Source organism: Triturus cristatus, chromosome 6, assembly GCF_964204655.1.
Source record: "Triturus cristatus chromosome 6, aTriCri1.1, whole genome shotgun sequence".
Lineage (NCBI taxonomy): Eukaryota > Metazoa > Chordata > Amphibia > Caudata > Salamandridae > Triturus > Triturus cristatus.
Genome location: NC_140589.1, coordinates 1241658936 through 1241683286, shown reverse-complemented (window position 1 = coordinate 1241683286; position 24351 = coordinate 1241658936). Strand labels below are relative to the sequence as shown.

Genomic DNA, 24351 nt, shown 5'->3' with positions numbered 1-24351 from the left:
AGCAATTTACAAAATATATTGTCTCGGTTACAGTTTAATGCGTTTTAGAATGCTACATTTAAAGGTTTTCTCATGACTACCAAAACTAAACAATTGTTTTTACGGTCAGTAACAGACAGTTCATGATTCTACCAAAATTCGAGCTGATCCTTGTGGACCATAAGGTTCTATAAGAAAAATACAAGGGGGAAAGGGGAACACTTAATGATTTGGACAAAAACGATATGGCGAGTACTGCATCATTTAGCACACTCTAAACATACTACAAATATACCTTTTTCTGTGTGGAGGCGCTTAAATGAGTCCGTTTTTGACAGGCTAGGGTCAGAGATAACTTTGGAGCCTAGCTTCACTGTCAGGTCTACTGATCTGTAGCCCTGAGGGAGTTTCCGGTCATATAGCAAAGTGAGAAGCTGGGCTAGTGTCATCTCAGCTGGCAGCGGTTGGCCTGATAAAAGAGACAAAGATTAGTACCAATATGTGAAAAGAAATTAAAAATAAAACACCCTTACCGTATTAAGATTAACATTCAAAGTAGCTTAACCCATGTGTAAGAAACTTCATGTGCTCCATGATTACATTGTGAATAATCACACAAACATGACAGCTCAAGAAACCGTTGCGCTGTTTGGATTTAGCATGATATACTGCAAATACGGAATCAAACTCAATACTTGGGGCATTCTTAAGAGCATGACTGAAAGCACAATCCCTGTAGCCATGTGGCCTCTAATGTGGTGAAAGTCAAGAACTTGCACAGTGGAATAAATCATACAGTGTATGGTAACGATATAGATATGCTCTTGTATAAATACAAATTCTAGTCCCTTCTAATGAATCCCTCCCCCCACCCCAGCCTCCCCCCAAGGCTCAAAGGTACTGGAATGAAAATACATCAGAGATTGGCAGAAAAAGAAGTCTGGTGTCGGTATAGTTTTGCAATGTAGGCCATCAGCGTGACTACTACTCTGTGATCCACCAGAAGGGAAACCTCGAGGATGGTCTTTTTATCAAAGTAATTCCGTATTCTACTGGTCTGGAAGTCCGGAATATCAACTTTGTTTTGCTATCCAATCCAATGATGGGAAAGAAATCCCTCAACTCAAACACCTAAACATGCTTCCAATCCCCCCTTCTTGCTTTAAGGGATTATTTTTAATCTATCAAAGGTAACAACTGCACTTAGCATAATATGTACAATTAGTTCGGAAACATAGACGATCAGGATGGCATTTGCGTTGCGGCAAAGATGAAAAATAACAAGAGCTTTAATATCTTAAGGCACAGTGTCCTTTGCTTTAGTTGGAAGGGTCTTCATGTTAAATAGGACCCTTAGTCACAACTTTGCTTTGTTGGAGCACTACCACATGGTTTGTAAATAAACCTATGGCTGGCAACACTTGCGGCACTTACTTGACCACAGTGACCATTACCCAACTGAGTAGAAGTCTGAAATTCTGTCTCTATTGACCGTGGCCAATAGTAAGTGGCTTTTTGCTGACAAGCGGCTATTCTCACAGCGGCTGTTAGAGCTGCAACTATTGCGTGGCCCTAACAATTATTGTGCAAAGTTGCAGATGCTGGTGTTAACTTTGTTTTAGATAAACCGAAGACATTGAAACACATCACTGAAAAGTCACTAGTGAAAAAGCCACACAATGAGGAGACTGCACGGGCCTTTCCTGTTCCACAACAGCATGTTGAGATGTCACAGGTTGGTTTTATTCTAGTGTCTTCTTAATTTACCTGAGCTCATAAAGGGCATCTTCTTAGAAAAGGGAAAGAAACAACCTTTGGTTGAACACTCATGTCTACGGCCTGACAGCCTGCACTGCACTGTCCTCCTAATGAACAAGTTACTTACCTTCGGTAACAATAGATCTGTAAGAAACATAGGTTAGTTATAGATTCCTTACCTTAGAATTACCCCCAGGCGTCAGACTGGATTCGGAAAGTTCTTCGTCAGCAGTACCACTGCGCGTTGGAAGGTGGCTCCGGTCTACACCGTGTCCGTCGTCAGCGTCGTGGTCGCCAGGATGATGTTGCGGTAGATACATAGACGCCGCCCTCGCGCGCTGACGTCCGTTCTGTACACGACTTTCCGCGCCAGAACGCAGAGCCATGTAAGCCATGTAACCACTGGTGCACACAACTAGGGCCCTGAAAGGATGTCCTTAACCCTAGAAGTCAGTTCGCAGAACAGGGAGGATGGGTGGGGCGGTAAGGAATCTACAACTAACCTATGTTTCTTACAGACATATCCTTACTGAAGGTAAGTAACTTGTTCATCTGAAAAACAGTTAGTTATAGATTCCTTACCTTAGAATAGATACCCCAGCAATACCAACCCCGGAGGTGGGTCTGCGAACCAGGTTCACACCAGATAGTCCTGGAGAACAGAACGGCCAAAGAAGCTGTCTCTCTGGACTTGGTTGTTCAGACAGTAGTGTCTCGTAAACGTGTGCAGTAATGCCCACGTAGCTGCCTGAAAGATGTCATTTAGGGGGACTCCTCGTCCCAAAGCAGAAGAAGCTTCTGTTGCCCTGGTAGAATGGGCACGCAGCCCCACTGGAGGCTCCTTCTTAGCCAAATAATAGCAGGCTTTGATGCACAAAATGAACCACCTGGAAATGGTCCAATTGTGCACGTCTCGACCTTTCTTAGCGCCCACATGACCCACAAAGAGTTGGACGTCCACCTGAATTATTTTGGGAGATCCAAGTAGAAAGAAAGCGCACATTTTGGATACAGACGTTGGAGCCTCTCTTTCTCTTTTGAAGGGTGCAGAGGCAGAAAGAAGGTGGGCAAAGTGATGGTTTGGCCAATGTGGCAAGAAGTAACCAGCTTGGGAAGAAAGGAACGTCTAGTTTTAAGGACGACCTTGTCTGGATGGCCAGCCAGACAAGGAGGCTTGGAAGACAGAGCTTGGAGCTCACTCACCCTGCGCACAGAGGTGATGTTCACCAGAAAAGCAGTTCTCAAAGTGAGAAGTCTTAGAGGACGGTTATGTAGTGGCTCAAAGGGAGCGCAAATAAGATATAACCAAGTTCAAGTCCCACTGGGGCATTACGCAGGGAATAGGAGGAAAAAGATGAGCAATGCCCTCAAGTAATCTATTTACAACAGGGGACTTGGACCAAAGATAAGAGGAACAAGAGAACATCATAAAGAGGGGCAGAAAGGAGATCCACAGCCTTTGCTGTGCACCAGGCCACACATTTATTCCATCTGCAGGTGTACACCGTCTTAGTGGAGGGACGCCTGGCTGCCAAGATTACATCACAGACTTCAGGAGGCAGGTCAAATGACGTCAACTGCTGCCGCTCAATCTCCACACAAGGAGGTGGAGGCTGGATAGGTCCCGGTGGAGGACCGTCCCCCGCTGCTGCGACAGAAGATTCTCCCGAAGAGGCAGTCTGATCGGAGGATCAATGGCCATGTTGAGCAGCTCGGGATACCATACTCTTCGTGCCCAATCCGGAGCCACAAGAATGACTTGGGCGCAGTCGCGCTTGAACTTCTTCAGCACTCCAGAAGTGGTATAGGTGGAAAGGCGTACAGAAGACCGCAACTTCACTCGCGACGAAAAGAGTCGCCTAGCGAGTGCCGCCTCGGAAATTTCAACGCGCAGAATTGCTGACATTGCACGTTTTCTTCGGTGGCCAATAGATCTAACCAAGGCTCTCCCCACTGCTGAAGAGACCTTGCACCACCTCCGAGTGAAGACGCCATGCGTGATCTATCATGCACCTGCGGCTAAGTTCGTCCGCCCTGGCGTTCAGGGAACCTGCCAAGTGTTGAACCACCAGGGATAGGTCCTGATGTTCCAGCCATGTCCAGAGGCGGACGGACTCTTGACATAGGTCCACGACCTCACCCGCCTTGATTGTTGCAGTACCACATGGTGGTGGTGTTGTCCGTGAACACCTGCACTACTCTTCCCCGGACAGAGGGAAGAAAGTCTTTGAGTGCAAGACGTATTGCCCGAAGCTCCAGAAGGTTGATGTGGAGCCCGGACTCCGCTGGAGACCAGAGGGTTCTGATCTCCACCTCTACCATGTGGCTGCCCATCCCAGAAGGGATGCGTCTGTCACCACTGTGTATTCTGGTTGGTGGAGGGAGAGGGACCCTATCCTGGTTCGTGAGCCACCACTGCAATTGTTGGACAGATTGCCCTGATGCTGTGCCCACTAGAACTTCAGGTCCCAATACAGAGCATGCATATGTCACCTGTCGTGATCGACCAGAAGGATGTAGGAGGCCATGAGGCCCAGCAGCCTTAGGGTCATCCTGACCGAAACCTGGGATCGGGGCTGAAAGATCGGAATCATAGCCCGAATATCCCGGACTCGGTGTTCGGGAGGATAAATCCAAAACTGGGCCGTGTCCAGAACCGCTTCGATGAAGAGGAGCTTCTGAGAGGGGGACAGGTGTGACTTCGGCACGTTGATGGACCACCGCCATCACTTTCGTGAACACCTGAGAGGCGCTGGTAAGGCCAAAGGGGAGCGCAGTAAACTGAAAGTGCTCATGGCCTATCGTGAACCGCAGGTATCGCCGGTGGGCCGGCAGGACAAGGATGTGAAAGTAAGCCTCCTGCAAGTCCAACGCTACTATCCAGTGTCCAGGGTCGAGGGCAGACAAGTTTCAAGAAAAAATGGAAGGTGCACTCGTAGAAAGTAGATACACAAGTAGTAATTCCAAAAAGTGCTTCTTTTTACTTAGTCAATCTTTAAAAACCGGCACACAGCCAACGCGTTTCGAGGGCAGACAAGACCTGAGCGAGCTTCAACATCTTGAACTTCTCCTTCTTGAGGAAGCGGTTGACGTTCCTGAGATCCAAGATAGAACGCAGGCGTTTGTCCTTCTTGGGTACCAGAAGGTAGTGGGAATAGCAACCACGACCTACTTCTGGGGCAGGAACGCGCTTGATGGCACCCTTGGCCAAGAGTGCCGAAACTTCCTGCTGGAGAAGGGTCAGGTGATCCTCCGACATGCGATGGTACTGAGGTGGCATGGAGGGAGGGGTAGTCTCGAAGGGGAGGGAGTAGCCCCCTTCAGACTATTTGCAAAACCCACCTGTCTGAAGTGATGGTGCGCCACTGGGGGAGGTGATGGCGGAACCTGCCGCCCACTGCCATATGGTGGCCCTGAAAGGTCGGACTAGGAAGGTTTGGAGGCTGCTGCAGAGGGGGCTGTGGTGGACTGGCCTGCCCACTGGCCCCCAGAACCACACCGGTGGTTCCCACGTCTCCGGCCGCGCTAGGGCTGAACAGCTTGCGCCGGCCTGTGGCTCTGGGTGGGACATAGTGGGGCACCCCTTCCGTAGCCACGAAAGGGGCGAAAGGCAGACTGCGCAAGGCGGGTGGTGGAGAGGCCCAAGGACCTGGCCATAGTCCGAGAGCCCTTAAAGCGCTCCAGCGCGTTGTCTGCCTTGTCTCCGAAAAGGGGACGGCCATCAAAGGGCATTTCCATAAGGGTGGATTGGATATCCCCTTAAAAAACAGTAGAACGCAACCAGGCGTAGCGTCGAAGGGCTACAGACGTTGAAATCGTACTGCCAAGTGCGTCAGCAGTATCCAGCCCACAGCGGGTGGTAAACTCCGCTGTCTCTCTCCCCTCGGCAACTGCACAGGAGAGTATGGCCCGGGCCTCCTCCGGGCACTGAGGCAGCACCTGCGCCACCGTATCCCACACAGAGTTGGTGTAACGGCCCAACAGACATGCGGTGTTTACTGACCGCAGTCCCAAGCTGGCGGAGGAAAACATTTACTTCCCAAGGTGGTCCAGCTTTTTGGATTCCATTTCCGGTGGTGCGGTAGGGAAGGCGTCCTTAGAAGTGGAGGCTTGAACCACCAAGCTCTCAGGGGTGGGATGTTGGGAGAGGAAAGTGGGGTTGCGCGGGTGCGGGCGGTGGCTTCGGGCAATCATCCTGTCCACAGGAGCCCCTGAGTTGGGCCTGGACCAAGTGCCCAAAAGGATGTCCGTGAGGGCTTCATTAAACAGGAGCAGGGGCTCCGAAGAGCTCACTGCCGGCTGAAGCACCTCTGTCAGGAGGGGGCTCGAGGGGAGAGCCTCGGCCGCCCTACGCAACACCACTGCGTATGACGTTCCCTCTTCCGTAGCCACGGTAGGAGGAGACAACATGCCTAGGTCTGGGGAGGTATCCAGACCACTGGCATCCCCCAGTTCCTCTCTCCAGCCCGGATCGTACTCCAACTGGTCTGTCAAAGGGTCACCAAACCCCTCCCAGTCTTCCTTACCCTCGTCTGGCTGCCAATGTGGCTGAACATGGCCAGGATAGAACACAGGGACAAAAGTACCCATCGGCGCCGGATCCGGCGTTGACCGACGCCAGTCCGGCTCCATGTCCACGTCGGGGCCGACACCGGATGCAGACACAGCCCGCGTCGGCTGCGGACGTGGTGCTGGTGGAGTTGTCGTCAGGTCAACCGGTGCCGATCCATATCCAGGCCTGGATCCAAGGGGGCCCTGCGGTGCCGAGGCCGAAGCCGCTGGCATCGAAGGCCTAGGGACCCCAGCCGAGTTCTTTAGCTCACTTCACAACCTCAGTTCCGACCCAGTTATGCAAATTGGTCTTGACCCTGTGCCTCATGGGGAAAGTCCACACCGAACTGCTAAGCCAGGTCTTCCCTGAACCGGAAACAAGCATCCTGGGTAACACCCCTCATCAGCCAGGCTAGCTTGAATCCAGTGGCAAAGTGAGCAAGGGACCCATGTCTTGGCATACCCTGCCAACTTAGGGCTGTCAAAGCAAACACAAGGAGACGAAGGACAGAGTGCTGAAACTTTTCAAACACTCACTCCCAGTCACAGATCTGGGTTGAATCCATCGTTCTTTAGCTCACTTCGCCACCCCAGTTTAGACACAGCTATATACAAATCAGTCTTGACCCTGTGCTTCATGGGAACAGTCCACCCGAAAGTAATTTTGGTACATGTTTGTTAGGCCACATTTCCCTTTTTCTGGAATCTGCACTGGTTTGCGTTACCTTACTACATTAACTTTAAGGTTATTTTTATGGTCCATCAAATGATCGTTGTTACTTGTTGAAAACTAAATCTTTGTTTGCCTTATACTATCATACTACCATCACGCAGTTCCCCACATAGGGAAACAACACTGAAGATACTTTTTGTTTGAGTCCTACTTTTTCCAATGGAAGGAAACATACTTGATGTTGGTAGCATGCCAGAAATATTGTCTGTGCAATAATGAAGGTTAGTGTGTCATTGAGCAGTCATAACCATCCTCATAGTGCATTGTGTCATCTGGAAAAGTTGATGCATCTGGGGTAAGGGGAACCCTCACTCCTAGATGTTGTGGTAAGGGGCATCGAGTACCTATGTAGTCACTGAAAGCTGAAGAGCCACAGGAAAGTCTGTGATCTCTGAAAGTACCTTTCCTATAACACACTGCACTTAACATGTTGAGCTAGAGGCTCTGTATTCCTTCAAAGGGTGCTTAGGAGGCGGAGAGAACAGAAACAAATGTCAATAACCTAGAGACATTTATTCAGAAAATTCGTTGCAGCACTTACAGGGAATCCCCATGCACAAAAGTAAAAATACAAAACACTTAAAAAAAAAATCTGCTTCTACAGAAAAGGGTGTGGTTTAAGATCAGTAAAAACTACAAGACTAATATAAGTGGAAAATACAGTCTGATTTGGAAGACAAATATGCATTGAGAATAAACTCAATGTAAGTTGTATAAATAAGGAAAATTGCTAAAAAATTAAAACCTGAAGATATCAGAAGCTACTGCAGATGTGTTATCAATTCCAACCAAATTGCTCTTTCTCCGTCAGGAGCTTTCAATTTCGATTTTAACATAAAAGCTCACATTTTGGCTTTTCCAGGTGCCAAACTGTTAAAGCAAAGTTCACTTTTGTATAGAAAATCGAAATGTGGATAACAGTCCTAAACAAGCATTTGCAATGCAATAGGTCTCGCATTATAAAAGTGTGAGCAGTTGGCATTGCTAATAATAATGCAACACTAGCTATTGGCATTGTAAATGATAACGGCATTTATTTATGTGTTTGATTAATAAAATAGATAAAAAAGGCATTGTCATGAACAATGCCAATAGCTTAAACTTTTGCAAATGCGAAACCTATTGCATTGCAAATGCTTGTTCTACTATGGTTTGTGTCAACCTGTTTCGTTCACTAGTTTGTGGTCAGTAGGTCTGCAGCTGGTGATGCCTGGCTGTGTTGGGATGTTCGCCAATGGTGGTGCATTTTCCTGCACCATTAGTGTTTGTGCAAAGATGACATGGTCTGGGGTAATGACCTCATAGTCCAGTCTATGGAAGCGATGGTCCTGGCAAGTGATAAGATAGTCACAGCCATTAATGTAATAGTCCAGGCAAGTGACATAATAGGGTTTCTGACAATATTATCTTGACCTGGCATTAATGGTCCGTCCTCCACAGACCGGTTAGGGATGCTGGTGATTTGAGCTCTCCAGTTGCCTGGGGAGAGCTGCGATTGTGTCACTGTTGGGTAAAATCTGAATTCTGGGGCAGAGTCTGAAGCTGTGCTCCCCTGATGAAGCCCCCTAAAGGTGGCCTTGAGCATAGACAGGCAGGGCCTGGGCCTGGTTTGATCCTACACCAACCCTTTACTGTACTCACAAGTGTTACACAGAGGTTAGTGGAGCCGGAGCCGCCGTCCAGGACTGCAGCTGCCCCTGCAGCAGGGGCATACCATCCATCACAAGTGCAGGGGGGGTTTGTCACCACCTGGTACGGGGGATGCTTTCCCTCTGCAGGCATGTGAACAATGCCAGCAATGCTCCTGTGCCGTTAATAACAGCATCCTCGCCAGGGACAGGCACCAGGCGCTGTCCGTACAAGTCAACACCATGTGTTACTTTACTGCAGAGGTCACACAGACCACTTCCCTGGGTACCAAGAATGGAGGCCTCCGCCTAATAACATGCTTAATGTAGCGCCTAACCTCGGGGCTTCCGAACACTGCATCCAGATGTTAGTACCAGTCATCTCCATTGAGCTCCGTCGACGGCAGAAGCATGAAGCACGGAGTAAGCCCTGCTTGCAGCAAATGTGTCACCTGAACTGCATACGCAGATCTCCGCAGCAAACGCATTAATCACTCAAACTATCTCATTGACTTTATATGTGATAGAGGATTCCGAATTATACCTTTAAACTGCCCGAAATTGACGGTGCGGTTTTCTTCTGGTCGAAGGGTGCGCGCAAGTACTGCAAACACGCTCTGGAGCAGCGTTTTCCTCTTTTCCTTCTAGTCGGGATTTTGAAATGCCATATGAGTTCTCTTCCAGACTATCCGTTGGAAAAAGTGCATTCTTGTCCGAACCACTAAAAGATGGTTAGTAATAACAGCGCCCCTTCCGAGACTATAATCCCTCCTGTAGTATTGAATCTATTGTCTATATCGTTTTCTGCCTTTCTGAAAAGGCAAGCGGTATCTTACTATAATACCATAAGTAAATATTTATATTTATACAATGATGTCAGTCTCCCATAGCATGTAAAGTGTGCTGACGTCTTATTGGACCAAGTACGTGCTACAGAAAAATAGAATAAATGACATTTATTGTTGAAAGGTTGTAGTGGGCTCATAAAGTAAAAACTAAAACCTCCTTCGCACACATATCTGTGCATCCGACACTTAACACACAGCCATCTCTCCAACACGCCTAACGGTTAGGGCGCTCGTCCGGGGAACTGGGTTCGAGTCTCGGTAACGACGCTGAACATCCTGTGATTCTGGGCAAATCACTTAATGTTCCCGTACCTAACAAAACAAGTAGGACAAGCCCGGCGGAGCGTGGCGCGCGCGCTTGGCAGGGGCGGGGGAGCGCATTCCAGGCGGGGGGAGCGGACCCTTTGAAGTAGGATGCCAGTAGGATGCCAAAATTAGAGTTGCCATGTAATTCCACGCCTGCATGTCATCCTGTTGTTGCTCTCCACAAATCACGCTCACATGTGTAATCCAATCATTTCACATGGAGAGTGATCCAGCAACCCAGTTATTCAAGCACTAAAAGACAAATCAGTTTTTGGTTGTTTGTTCTGTTTAAATGGTAAATGTCACTGGCTCAGGTAATGAATTGTGTGGGAAGAGCATCTAGAATTTGTTCGCATGGTCAGTTACAATGAGGTAATGCTCAGAGAGAAAAAATGTAGAATTCCAAGTTTTCAGTGTGCAAGAGAGGCAGCAGATCTTGTTGGAAAGAAGCAGACAATTTACTCCCTAGAAATTTAGAGGTGCGGTAAAGCATACTTGGGTGGGAAGACTGTCCTCTACAAAGTAAGATTACTTTTTTGCCATTAATAATCATGCTGAAACAAATTCGAATAAAATTCCATTAATTTAGCTTCCTCCAACAATGAACAAAACAAGACTTAAGTTAGGACTTCCTGTATGAAATAGTTCTGGTCTCTCCAACAAACACTGTGCTGTGCACTGCCAGAATAGAGGACACGCCCATTGGCTTACATTAATTTAATTGCAAACAGGCCAGCGGATTTTCAGCAATTATACGCAATTTGCACCTTGTCAGGTGGTTGCACGTAGAGCGCAGATCTGACATTACTGTGGCCTTGAAGCACTATGGACTGCTTCACTGGTGCCTTTCCACATGGAATCGTGTTACAATACGACAAAGCTCATTCATGTATTGGCGTGTGGCATGTGCCACTGGTTTCAGAGTAGAGTAGATATGGTTGCCCATTGGCGGATATGTCAACGCTGTGCAGTGTACGCAATCAGAGTCATCTGTGGCTGGGAGCAAGTGTGGCCCCGCTGCATCTAACATGCACTGCTGTGTTTCTTGCACTCTGTGTGAGTATGCGTCAATCACTCCCATATAATCTGGTGGTATCGGACAACGGTGTTCTCCAAAATGCAAAAAAGAATCAATGTTGAAAAAGTGGTGAAAAATTTGAAAATCCATATTTTCCCGTTAAATCACAGCAGTAAGATGAGGTGAAGCCTGCGGGCCAAAAATTCAAAATCTACAAGTTTCTTACATCTTAGTCCGCACCTTTGGGACCTTAGATATACCAAACAAAGGATACATCTTAAAATATTGTGGGAGTAATTTTGCCGATCACAGATATACTCTGTAGCTGTGACTTGTCTCTATACTTATCACAGCACTAAGGAAAACTACCGGCTTTGCGTAGGACTTGCTGTCTTAGCTGTACAAAGTTCTCTAGTAACACGCATTGCCAATCCTTTTGCTGGCAAAATTGACGGATATCTGTTTGCAAAGCTCAGCACAAATAATAACAGTTTACGCCAAGGAGGAACAATAGATAACTTTTAATTGTTGCTAACTCCTGCCTGTCGTTGGCAGCCACGCACCAACTAATCCGAGATGTCATTCCGGGCAAAAAGCCTGGCTGCAGTAACCGGATGAAACGGACACAAAACAAAGTTACTGAAGTGTCAAATCCGCATGGTCGCCACTTTGCACCTCATTAAACAAGCCCGGCGGAGCGTGGCGCGTGCGCTTGGCGGGGGTGCGCATTCCAGGCTTGGGGGAGCGGACCCTTTGAAGTGCTCCCAAAAGCGGAGTGCATGGCGGCACAATGCGCGTGATTGTGCGCGTGCTAGCCATGCAATCCGCTTTTGGGAGCACTTTGATGAGCCCTTTTACAATAGTCTCGCTTTGCGATCGCTTACGCGATAGCAAGGTCGAGACCTAAAAATAAAAAGAGGGAAACAAGAAAAAACTAAAGCTTAAAGAGAGTACTCACAATTGCTGCCAAAACTGTCAAAAACCATGCCAACTGCAAGGCATGGACAATGCAAGATCCCTGATCTTTCACTGGCGACTCAGTTATGACAGTGACCGGTTTTAAACTTCTAAAAGAACTTAGTATATAGGCACACTTTTGACAAGAGAGAACCGCTGCAAAAATCTGAAACGTCCTACGCGCCCTCTACTGCAAGACAGGGAGTACAAGGCGCTGTTTAAATGTTCAGGGTAGCAATTAAATTTGCTAAAATTGTGTTTTGCTTCTCTAAAAAACATGTGGTTAAACAGCTGGGTCAATATAGTCATTTAATTGAAAAGTATTAGTGCCACAGAGTTTTTAATAACTTGACATTTTTATAAAGCAAATATAAATCGGTGGGTGTAGGTGTAAAATAAGCAAAGATTAGTTACGAAAGTGTCAAATAGCAGTTACCTGGCAGTAATTTGTGGTATAAATGAAACACTGGAACACTGATGGTTTTGCTTGATGATTCCGCACCACATGATGCACTACCTACTTTATCTGCCAGTGCTCTCCCTCGTCTTGATGGTGGTCGAGGTGGTGTAAAGGATACAGTCCTTTTTGATTGAGATTTCAACCCTTTTGGAAAACCATTAAACACCATCACATTGATTACTCTAATACAAACACTTGAATTAAAACTCAGCAGTAAGTATTATAAAATAAATAAACCAATATTCTACTGATAATATGCTTAATGCTAATCAAAAGTAGCATTTTTCTAATTCAATAATCTGGAGAATTCCTATCAAATCTTCACTTTCAATACATTATTTTTCAGCAATCTGTGTTTGTGTAGGAAAAAACAGCAAATGTGTACTACAACTGGAGTACTAACTAAAAAAAAAAAAATCGAAAATCAATAAATGTGGAGGTTAAGATGTAGAGAACTCTCTGCTTAGTGGCTTTAATATAGACATTTGACAACAGTGGAACCTAACCTGGTACTTACAGAGTATTCATTGTACAATAGGCTATCCGCATGGAACCACATAAGCACAAACCTTTAATTCTCTTAAAGGGCAAGTTACATACCTTCGGTAACGCCTTATCTGCTAGAGACAGGATCTAGCTGCAGATTTATTACCTATGAAGTTCCAGGCGTCAGGCTGGATCGGGGAGATTTTTGATAGCAGTACCCCTGCGTCCCAATGGGTAGCGTCGGTCAACTCCGGGTGACGTCGTAGGCGTCTGGTTCCTTGTGCGTCTGCATCGTCTGTATAGGCGCCACCTCGGCACGCGGACATCAGTACTTTTCACGACTTTCCATGCCAGAAGCACGGAGCCATGAAGTGACTGACCATGGTGTGTTAAAAAGCACAACAAGGGCCCTGAAGGGAAACAGCCCTGACACTACAAACTAATCCGCAGTGCGGGGAGGGTGGTAAGGAATCATGTCTCTACCAGATGAACAAGTTACTTACCTTCGGTAACGATGTATCTGTAAGAAACATTAGTTAGTTAGATTCCTCACCTTAGAATATCCCCAGGCGTCAGACTGGATCCGGAAGATTTTTCGTCAGCAATACCCCTTGCGCGACGCTAGGCGTCGTCTGCGGCTCCGCGTCCGTCGTCGGCGTCGTGTGCCGGAATGACGTCGTCGGAGTACTTAGACGCCGCCCTCGCGCGCTGACGTCAGTTCTTGTACATAGCTTTCCGCGCCAGGAACGCAGAGCCATGCAAAGACCGACACTGGTGCCAAAAATAAAATCTAGGGGCCTGAAAAGGATAACCTTAACCCTAGATGTCAGTTCGCAGAACGGGGAGGATGGGTGGGTCGGTGAGGAATCTAACTAACTAATGTTTCTTACAGATACATCGTTACCGAAGGTAAGTAACTTGTTCATGTGAAAGAAACACGTTAGTTAGATTCCTCACCTTAGAATAGATACCCAAGCAATACCATCCCCGGTGGTGGGTGTGCGAACCAAGATCACACCAGAAAGTCCTGGAGGACAGAACGGCCAAAGAAGCCATCCCTCCAGACTTGGCTGTCAAGGCAATAATGCCTGGCAAACGTGTGTAGCGAAGCCCACGTCGCCGCCTGACAGATGTCCTGCAAAGGGACACCCCGTCCCAAAGCAGTAGTAGCCGCTGTGGCCCGAGTAGAATAGGCGCGCAGCCCAAGAGGAGGGTCCTTTTTTGCCAAGGAATAACAAATTTTGATGCACAAAACGACCCACCGAGAGATGGTCCGTTTGTGCACAGCTTTCCCCTTCTTAGCACCCTCGTATCCAACGAAAAGTTGGTCGTCCACCCGGAACTGCTTTGTGCGGTCCAGATAAAAGGAGAGCGCACGTTTTGGGTCCAGACGGTGGAGCCTCTCTTCCTCTTTGGAAGGATGCGGAGGCGGAAAGAAGGTGGGCAAGGTGACAGACTGTCCAAGATGAAAGGGGGTCACCACTTTCGGAAGAAAGGAGGGACGAGGCCGAAGGACAACCTTGTCCGGATGAACAGAGAGAAAAGGAGGCTTTGATGATAAAGCCTGGAGCTCACTCACCCGTCTAGCCGAGGTGATGGCTACCTGAAAAGCAGTCTTAAGCGTCAGCAGACGAAGAGGACAATTATGAAGAGGCTCAAAGGGAGCGCACATTAGAAATGTGAGAACAAGATTCAAGTCCCACTGAGGCATTACAAAAGGGACAGGAGGGAACGTGTGAGTAATGCCTTTTAGAAAGCGTGTAACTACAGGGGACTTGAAAAGAGAAGGCTGATCAGGAAGCCGCAAGAAGGCAGAGATGGCAGCAAGATCACCTTTCAAGGTGCCCAGGGCAGAGCCCTGCCGGGCCAAAGAAAGAAGAAAGAGCAGAACCTAAGAAAGAGGGGCGGAAAGGGGATCCACAGCCTTTGCTGTGCAAAATGCCACAAATTTGTTCCACCGGCAGGCGTATACCGTCCTTGTGGAGGGACGCCTGGCTGCCAGAATGATATCACAGACTTCAGGAGGCAAGTCAAATGGCATCAACTGCCGCCGCTCAATCTCCACGCATGGAGGTGGAGGCTGGACAGGTTCGGGTGGAGGACCGTCCCCTGCTGCTGCGACAGAAGATCCTCCCGAAGGGGCAGACGTATCGGAGGATCGGTCAACATACTGAGTAGCTCGGGATACCAGTACCTTCGTGCCCAATCCGGAGCCACCAAGATGACTTGGGCCCGGTCGTGCCTGATCTTCTTCAGCACTCTGGGCAGAAGTGGTATAGGCGGAAAGGCGTACAACAGACCGCAACTCCACTCGTGACGAAAAGCGTCGCCGAGCGAGTGCCGCCTTGGAAATTCCAACGTGCAGAACTGCTGACATTGCGCGTTCTCTTCGGTGGCGAATAGATCTAACCAAGGCTCTCCCCACTGCTGAAAGAGACCTTGCGCCACTTCGGAGTTCAGACGCCATTCGTGATCCATCATGCACCGGCGGCTGAGTTCGTCTGCTCTGGCGTTCAGAGAGCCCGCCAGATGTTGAACCACTAGGGTGACGCCCTGGTGTTCCAGCCATGTCCAGAGGCGCAGAGCCTCCTGACAAAGGGTCCACGACCCCACCCCGCCCTGTTTGTTGCAATACCACATGGCGGTGGTGTTGTCCGTGAACACCTGCACGACACTTCCCCTGACAGAGGGAAGGAAGGCTTTCAGTGCAAGTCGGATCGCTCTCAACTCCAACAGGTTGATGTGGAGGCGAGACTCCGCCGGAGACCAGAGGCCTCTGATCTCCGCCTCTCCCATATGGCCACCCCATCCCAGGAGGGACGCATCCGTCACTACGACATGCTCCGGTTGGGGTAGGGAGAGGCTCTTGCCCGTGACCCAATCGCGGTCCGTGAGCCACCACTGCAACTGCTGTGCAGTGCCCTCCGAGATCAAGACATGGTCGGACAGGTTGCCGTGATGCTGGGCCCACTGAAACTTCAGGTCCCACTGCAGAGCCCGCATGCGCCGCCTGGCGTGATGCACTAGTAGGATGCAGGAGGCCATCAGCCCCAGAAGCCGCAACACTAGCCTGACCGAAACCCAGGATAGAGGCCGAAAGATGGGAATCAGGGCCTGAATATCCCGGACCCGCTGTTCCGGCGGATAGACCCGGAACTGCGCCGAATCGAGAACCGCTCCGATGAAGAGGAGCTTCTGAGAGGGACTCAGGTGTGACTTCGGCACGTTGATGGAAAACCCCAGCAAATGCAGGAGATCCGCCGTAGTCTGGAGGTGGGAGACAACTGCCTGGGGCGAGCCCGCCTTCAACAACCAGTCGTCGAGATAGGGGAAGACTGGAACCCCTGATCTGCGCAGATGAGCTGCGACCACCGCCATCACTTTCGTGAACACCCGAGGGGCACTGGTAAGGCCGAAGGGGAGCACGGTACACTGAAAGTGCTCTTGACCCACCGTGAACTGCAGGTAACGCCGGTGGGCCGGCAGGACGGGGATGTGGAAATATGCGTCCTGCAAGTCCAACGCTACCATCCAGTCTCCAGGGTCTAGGGCAGCTAGAACCTGTGCCAAAGTTAACATCTTGAACCTCTTCTTCCGGAGGAAGGCATTGACGTTCCGGAGGTCCAAGATAAGGCGTAGGCCCCCTTTGCCCTTCTTGGGAACCAGAAAGTAGTGGGAATAACAACTACGACCTACTTCTGGGCTCGGAACGCGCTCAACGGCCCCCTTGGCCAAGAGGGCTGAAACTTCCTCGTGGAGAAGATTCAAATGATCCCCCGAGATACGGTGGTGCTGCGGTGGCATGGCTGGAGGGGTCGTCTCGAAGGGGAGGGAGTAGCCTCTTCGGACGATTTGCAGCACCCACCTGTCCGATGTGATGGACCGCCAGTGGAGCAGGTGATGGCAAACTCTGCCGCCCACTGGCGTGGAATGGGCCTGAAAGCTCGGACTAGGAAGGCTTTGAGGCGGATGCTGCCGGGGTGGATGTGGGCTGACCGCGTCGTCCTCCAGAACCGCCTCGGCGGAAACGACATCCGCGACCGCGCGCAGGTTGGTTCTGCGGCTGGTGGCTAGGCGTACGTGAGGAGGCACCCCTTCCTTGGCCACGAAAGGGGCGAAAGGCGGAAGTTTGCGACCGCGGGGCCGAGAGGCCCAAGGACTTGGCCGTAGCCCGGGAGTCCTTAAAGCGATTCAGCGCACTGTCCGCTTTCTCACCAAAAAGGCGAGTGCCATCAAAGGGCATGTCCATGAGAGTGCTCTGGACATCACCCGAAAAGGACGTGGACCGCAACCAGGCGTGACGTCTAAGCGCCACCGTGGTAGAAATCGCCCTACCCAGCGAGTCCGTAGTGTCAAGCCCACATCAGATAGCATGTCGTGCTGCATCCCTCCCATCGGCCAGAGCCTGGGTAAGTCGTGTCCGGACCTCCTCCGGACACAGGGGCAGCACGTCCTCCACCGTATCCCACAGAGAGTGGGAATAACGGTCCAAAAGACAGGCGGTGTTCAAGGACCGCAGGCCCAAACTAAGGGAGGAGAACAGCTTTTTGCCAAACTGTTCCAGTCTCTTGGAATCCCGGTCCGGCGGAGCGGTCGGGAAGGAGGATTGGGAGGTAGAAGCCTGGATAACCAAGCTCTCGGGGGTAGGGTGTTGGGACAGAAAACTGGGGTCGCCCGGAGCAGGGCGGTGGCGCCTGGCGACGTTCCTGTCCACAGGAGGAACTGTGGAGGGCTTGGACCAGGTCCCCTGCAGAACGTCAATAAGGGCCTCATTGAATTGCAGCAGAGGCTCAGTGGAGCTTGCTGCAGACTGAAGCACCTCAGTGAGGACGTTAGTTCTCACAGCCACGGCAGGTAGCTCGAGCCCAAGGGCTGCGGCCGCCTTGCGCAGCACCACAGAGAAAGCAGCACCCTCCTCCAAAGCCACAGTCGGAGGAGAGATGAATCCAGTGTCTGGAGAGGTATCCAGACCACTGGCCTCCCCCAGTTCATCTGCCCAGTCCTGTGACAGCTGAGCCTGAACGGCCATAGGATCCTTGGACCCCTCCCATTCGCCCCCGTCATCCGATTCCTGGTAATCAGGAGGAAGGATCGGAGCCGGACGATAGACATAATGTGTCTCCAGCTGCGCCGAACGCGGCGTCCATCGACGCCGTAACGGCGCCGGGCCCGGAGCTGAACTGGGGCACGACGCCGGCGGAGGAGGCGTGACGAGGTCGACCGGCGTCGGCGGGGACTCGGGAACAGGTCCCTCGGGCACTTGCGGCATCGAGGCCGGAGCCGTCGACGGCACCGGGGCCGGAGCCGCCGGCAAGGTTGCCCAGTCGGGTCCGCGGGGCCCGAAGGCGCGCCAGCGGGCGTCGACGGCAGAGCCAGGTTCCTCATGGCCGAGAGGAAGGCACTGACTTCCGCCGGCGTCGCGTCAGTCCCAGGGACCGGCGGGTATGGGGACTTGCGCGGCGCCTGCGGCTCCGCTGGAGCCGCGGGGGTGGAAACCACCCTGACCCTCGGCCGAGTCGCGCGACCGGTGAGGGGAGTCCGAAGACCGGTGTCGCCTCTTGGACTTCTTGGAGTGCTTCGACTTACCCGAAGACTTGGAGCCAGACGATCGATGATGACGTCGGCTGCGGCTCCGCGACCGATCCTTGGACCTCCTTCTGGACCGGGATCGAGAGGGGCGCGGAGCCGAGTGGCGAAGCTCGAGAAGCTTACGGGACCGCTCCCGTCTAGCGTTCGAGGTCAGGGCCTTGCAGTCCGAACACGACTCCGCGTCGTGGTCAAGGCCCAAACAGTAAAGGCACCGGCGGTGATGATCCGTAACCGACATCAAGCGGTTGCAGTCAGCACAGGCTTTAAAACCAGGCATCCTACCGGAGTCGAGACAAGATCAAAAAGGATCAAAAAACTTAGTAAAAAAAGACTAAAAGGGGTAGCTCTCCCGGATCTGCGCTTACTGGCGTGGAAAAAAGAAGAACTGACGTCAGCGCGCGAGGGCGGCGTCTAAGTACTCCGACGACGTCATTCCGGCGCACGACGCCGACGACGGACGCGGAGCCGCAGACGACGCCTAGCGACGCGCAAGGGGTATTGCTGACGAAAAATCTTCCGGATCCAGTCTGACGCCTGGGGATATTCTAAGGTGAGGAATCTAACTAACGTGTTTCTTTCAGATCACATGTTACAGAAGGTAAATAACTTTGTCCATCTGATAGAGACATCTAGCTGCAGATTCCTTACCTGTGAACAGATACCCAAGCAATACCAAAAAGTCCTGCAGGACAGAACGGCCAAAAAGGCCCTCCCTGCAGACCTGGTTGCCCAGGCAGTAATGCCTGGCAAACATGTGCAGGGATGACCACCTGGCAGATGTCAAGGACTAGTACATCACGCCGAAGAGCTGTGGTGGCTTCCTTAGCTCTGGTTGAATGAGCTCTAAGGCCGCCAGGAGGCTGTTTCTTTGCCAAAGTGTAACATATCTTTATGCAGAGGATGACCCAACGTGAAATGGTACTCTTCTGCACAGCACGTCCCTTCTTTGCTCCAACGTACCACCCGGAACTCTTTAGTGCAATTAAGGTAGAATGACAACTCTCTTTTTTGGTCCAGACGGCGGAGACTCTCTTCTTCCTTAGAAGGATGCGGAGTCACATAGAAGGTGGGCAAGGTGACAGATTGCCCTAGATGCAAAGTTGTCACCACCTATGGCAAAAAAAAAGCCCTAGTGTGGAGACCTACTTGGATCAGGAAGACGGTCAGGTAAGGAGGCGGAGATGACAGAACCTGCAATTCGCACACCCTCCTGACTGAAGTTATTGCCACTAAGAAGGCTGTTTTGATAGTAAGCAGCTGGAGGGGGCAATTGTGCAGTGGTTCAAAAGATGTACAAATCAAGAAGGTGAGAACTAGGTTAAGGTCCAACTGGGGCATAATAAAGGGTTAAGGAGGAAACAAATGAGTACGCCCCTTCAGCAATCTCTGTGAGGCAATTTATGAAGTGACGGTAGATCTGGCAGCCGAAGAAAAGCAGACGGTGCCATAAGGTAACTCTTCAGAGTGCCCGGAGAATAGCCCTACTGGGCTAAAGAACGAATGAAAAGAAGAATGTCAGAGAGAGGCAGACAGGGGGTCAACAGAAAAGTCTGTACAATATTTACAAACCCTTTGCCATCAGCAGGCGAAAACCAGCTTTGTGGAAAGATGCCGGGCTGCCAGAATAACTTCACAGGCTTCGGGAGGAAGGTAAAAAGTTGTCAACTGTTGCCACTCAATCTCCATGCAAGGAGGAGGAGGGTGGACAGGTTCAGGTGGAGGACCCTCCCCTGCTGCTTCGACAGAAGATCCTCCCGAAGGGGCAGCCTGATCAGAGGATCGCAGCTCATCTGCAAAAGCTCGGAATATCAAACTCTCCATGCCCAGCCCTGAGCCACAAGAATGACTTGCGCCCGGTCGCTCCTCATCTTCCTGAGCACTCTGAACCAGAGTGGTATGAGCGGAAAAGCATACATGAGGCCTGTGCTCTGCTCGAAACAAAAAGCGTATCTGTGCGAGAGCCGCCATGGGAACTCCAATGCACAAATCTGCTGACATTGAGCGTTCTCTTTGGAGGTAAACAGATCTTCCAACTGTTGAAAGAAACCGTGCGCCACCTCCGGATGGAGACGCCACTCGTGTCCGCTCTGGCGTTCAGGGAACTGGCCAGCTGTTGAACCACCAGGGACATGCCCTGATGTTCCAGCCAAGACCAGAGGTTCCACGACCCCAACCAACCACGTTTGTTGCAGTGCCACATGGCGGTAGTGTTGTCTGTGAACACTTGAACTAGCCTCCACCTTGAGAAATGGTAAGAAGGTTTTCATTGCCAATCGGATCGCACAAAGCTCCAGCAGGTTATGTGTAGCCTGGCTTCAGCCGGAGACCAGAGTCCTTTGATCTCCACCTCTTCCAGATGGCCGCCCCATCCCAGAGGGATGCATCTGTCACCACTGTGAGATCTGGGTGGGGAAGAGAGAGGGGTCTGCTTCAGAACCAATCGCGGTTTGCCAGCCACCATTGCACATCGTTCGCAGTGCACTCCGATATCTGAACAAGATCGAGGAGATTTCCCTGATCCTGCGCGAATTGGAACTTCAGGTCCCACTGCAGAGCTCGCATATACCATCTGACACGATCCACAAGCAGGCTGCAGGAGGCCATGAGACCCACCAGCCTTAGAGTCATTCTTGTCGACATCCAGGATAGAGGCTGAAACATCAGTATCATAGCCTGAATATCCTGAACTCGCCGCTCGGAAGAGCGATTAAGCCCAAAACTGCACCGTGTTCAGAACTGCCCAGGTGAAAGGGAGCTTGTGAGAGGAAATCAGGTGTGACTTTGGCATGTTGAAAGTGAACCCAGTGAATGCAGGAGGTTCGGCGTCGTCTGGTGGTGGGAAACTACTGCCTGAAATGAGCCTGCCTTCAACAATCAGTCGTCGAGATAGTGGAAGACTGGAAGCTCTGATCTCCGCAGATGATCTGCAACCACAGCCATCACCTGGGTGAACACCCGAGAGGCACTGGTGAGGCAGAAGGGGAGCACAGTGAACTTTTTATTGTGATGCATTAATATTTCAGAATGATAGTGAATTTTCACCTTCTATCATACGATCACTATTTCTTTGACTAACTACTAGCTATCACAGACTAAGGTTTCCACTTCGGGGAACCTCCAATAAGCCCACCATATAAGCCACTTTAGTAATATGGGACTAATTTGCAATAGCCCCTCAGACCGCCGCCTTTCTCCTTACCAGACCGGGATAAATGTTCACTTTACCACACCTTATTACCCAGGTCTCTTTCTTCCAGGCTGACGACAATGCATCAAAGAATTACATTTTGGGGACCCTTCCACTTCTTATCTGCCATCGATATGACATTGGTGCTTTTACTGGTGTGCATGCCCTTCTTTCACATACTGGATAGCTCACTACCAATATGGTGCCTAGCTTGCGCCTTCCTGAGCTTCCCGACTAGGATGAAACATCAATCCAGAAGGCATATACTTCTGCTTACAACCACCTTGTCTGACGACAAAATGTTCTGCCTCCCACAAATGCTGACCGATAGAGACCATCTCCATTGCTTACTGCCTGTAAGAAGCACATCTTGATTACCGTGCTCCAGTTGCGTCCCACAACTTATCTCCCATAACCAATCTAAATTCTCTTTGCCGCCAGAGGCAATACATGCCTAACACGACTTTACAGCAACCAGAGCTATCTACTAGAATACAGATATGGGGTGCTCGCACGCTACTATTCGAGCAGCGGTATCAACTTAGATATAATTTTTCCTGATGACTCCTTTAATTTGAAAAGGTACGCTTCCCTCCCCGCACTATATTCGTAATGTACATTGACCATTGGAACATGGAAAGAGTGAGCTCAACTAATACCACACCGGGTGGATGATTCAGCACCTTCACACTTCATGTGGTGAATGGTTCGATCCAGTTAACAGATTACATTCTCAGTTTATAATTTACACACTGATCACGTAAGTACAACCCCAACACAACTGCACTGCCCCGGCCAATGCACCCTAAACCTAGATTTGGCACCAAGGAAACACCGCCTCCTCATGAACAGCACATTAGAAGAGACCTGTCACTCCTGCTACACAATAGTGCCGCGACCACCGAATCCCTACTAGGGCCCCACGGCGCCCAATGACCCATGAGTTCCCTCCCCTCACTGTAGGAAAGTAGGATCTGCTTTCATGGTTATCCCCACTTTTCGCTGGGGTCATTCTGTTTTCTGACTAGGATCCTGCTAACCAGGACCCCAGTCACTGTGCTCTCTCCCTAAATTGGACAATAGTAAGTACTTTGGTACCTTCCTAATTGGCTACTGGTGTACCCATCTAAGTCCCTAGTATATGGTTCTGACCGTTTAATGCCAAGATTGACCAATGCGAACAAGGAGTGATCATTTATTTCTGATTCTATATTTATGGAGAGAGACTCTACTTTCCAATGAGGTTCGTTCCACGCTATTACGCTATTAGCACACACTAATCTGCTATCAGACTATAAAGCATCTTATACTCCAATAGGATCTTGATGGTTCTACTGGTGGTGGCTCTCTCTATTCTAATGCTAACATCTTTTTATCAGCTATATACTTATGGCTTTCTTTTTCGTTGTATGTATTGACACCAGCCCCTCATCTGTATCGAGTGTCAATCTATAAGGAATTGATACCACATAAAGATATGTAAAATTGTTTTTTAGCAAGAGGACTTTTTTAAAGCAAAATTTGTGTTTTTAAACATCAACACTTTGTATAGTTATTGTTTTTATGTGTTTTGTAATATTGTATATTTGTATCTATTTGTTACAGCCTTGAAAAAGTCCGGATGGACGAAACACGTGTCGGCTGTTATGTGTTATAATGAAATTTGGACAATCCAAGAAAAGAATAATAAACAAATGATAACTAACGAAATTCTTTGATCCGTTTGTGGACTTCAAAATTCTCTTTGACTTTGTGCTATATGAAAATTTTTGTAGGACTAATACCTATAAGGTGCCTCAACTGATGTGTAATCCCTAGTATATGGTATTAAGGTATCCAGGGGTCTCTCATGGGCTGCTGCATGTATTATGCTACCCATGAGAGACCACTCAAACTGTGACTACAGGCCTGCCATTACAGCCTGTGTGAGCTGCTGCTAGCACCACTCACCACAAATATAAGTTTCCTTATATCTGAGGTCACTACACCTAAGACCTTTATGTCACCCCTAAGGTATTCCTTTCAATCTTGAAGGCAGGGTGCTTGGTTCTAAGTATGAGGGTGCCATGCATGAGCAGGATACCCCCTACAAACACAGGAGTCAATTCTCCAGGCTTTGCAAGTGTTGTTAGCCATTTTATACATATAGTGGATATCAAGTCAATTACGAGATGTATTGGGCTGGGGTGGGGGCGCTTGCCAGCACCACCAGACAGCATTGAAGGGCACATTTGGTGCCCTCCTTACATACTCCAGCTGAAACCAGTTCAAGGAGCTGTTGGCTCCCACTCTGGTGTGAAACTGGACAAAAGGACATGGGAGTATCCTTCCCTCTGTCCAGCGCCTCCTCTGGGAGGGACCCCCGAATTGTCTAAACCCTTTCCTTTCAGTACTTAAGGGCTTACCTGTGGGTGGGTCTTCAGATTTGTCGTGGGACAGGATTCAGATCTATAGCCACTTCATCTTCAACCGTCTGGGCACTTTGGACTTCGCTTTGGGAACCAAGAAAGCATCTGGAAGACTCCTGTTGCTCCTGGTCTCGTCGTCTTGCCAGTCTTCTGCGTCGTCTGTGCTCCATCCGGGTTCTTCTCCAGGCTCGTGGGCATCAAAAACAGCCAAAAGATCTTCCCTTGGAGAGGAGTCACCCCCCTGCATCTGGAGGCACCGCAACAAAGCTGACCGGTCTGCTGTTCCTGACGTCCCACGGACTCCGAAAGGCTCATCAACACAGGTGGTGGTTCTGCAACTTCCTCGATGCTTGTACTGTCTTCTCAGCAAGGTTGAAGTCAGTATCCCTCGTCGGAACAGCTGGAGCAGTACCCCTGTGCACCGATTCGACTAACCATTGCCA

The 24351-nt window shown here is 49.9% G+C and overlaps 1 protein-coding gene across 1 annotated transcript in view; it reads right to left on the bottom strand.

Moving 5' to 3' along the window:
• Nucleotides 1–24351, bottom strand: part of BIRC6 (baculoviral IAP repeat containing 6) — a 1973616-nt gene that overhangs the window by 378736 nt on the left and 1570529 nt on the right. Inside the window, exons 59-60 of the mRNA XM_085609819.1 lie at nucleotides 12215–12382; nucleotides 275–448 (exon numbers count right to left, since the gene is read on the bottom strand). Of these exons, the coding sequence (XP_085465945.1) occupies nucleotides 275–448; nucleotides 12215–12382 (342 nt within the window). The remainder of the gene's footprint in view (nucleotides 1–274; nucleotides 449–12214; nucleotides 12383–24351) is intronic.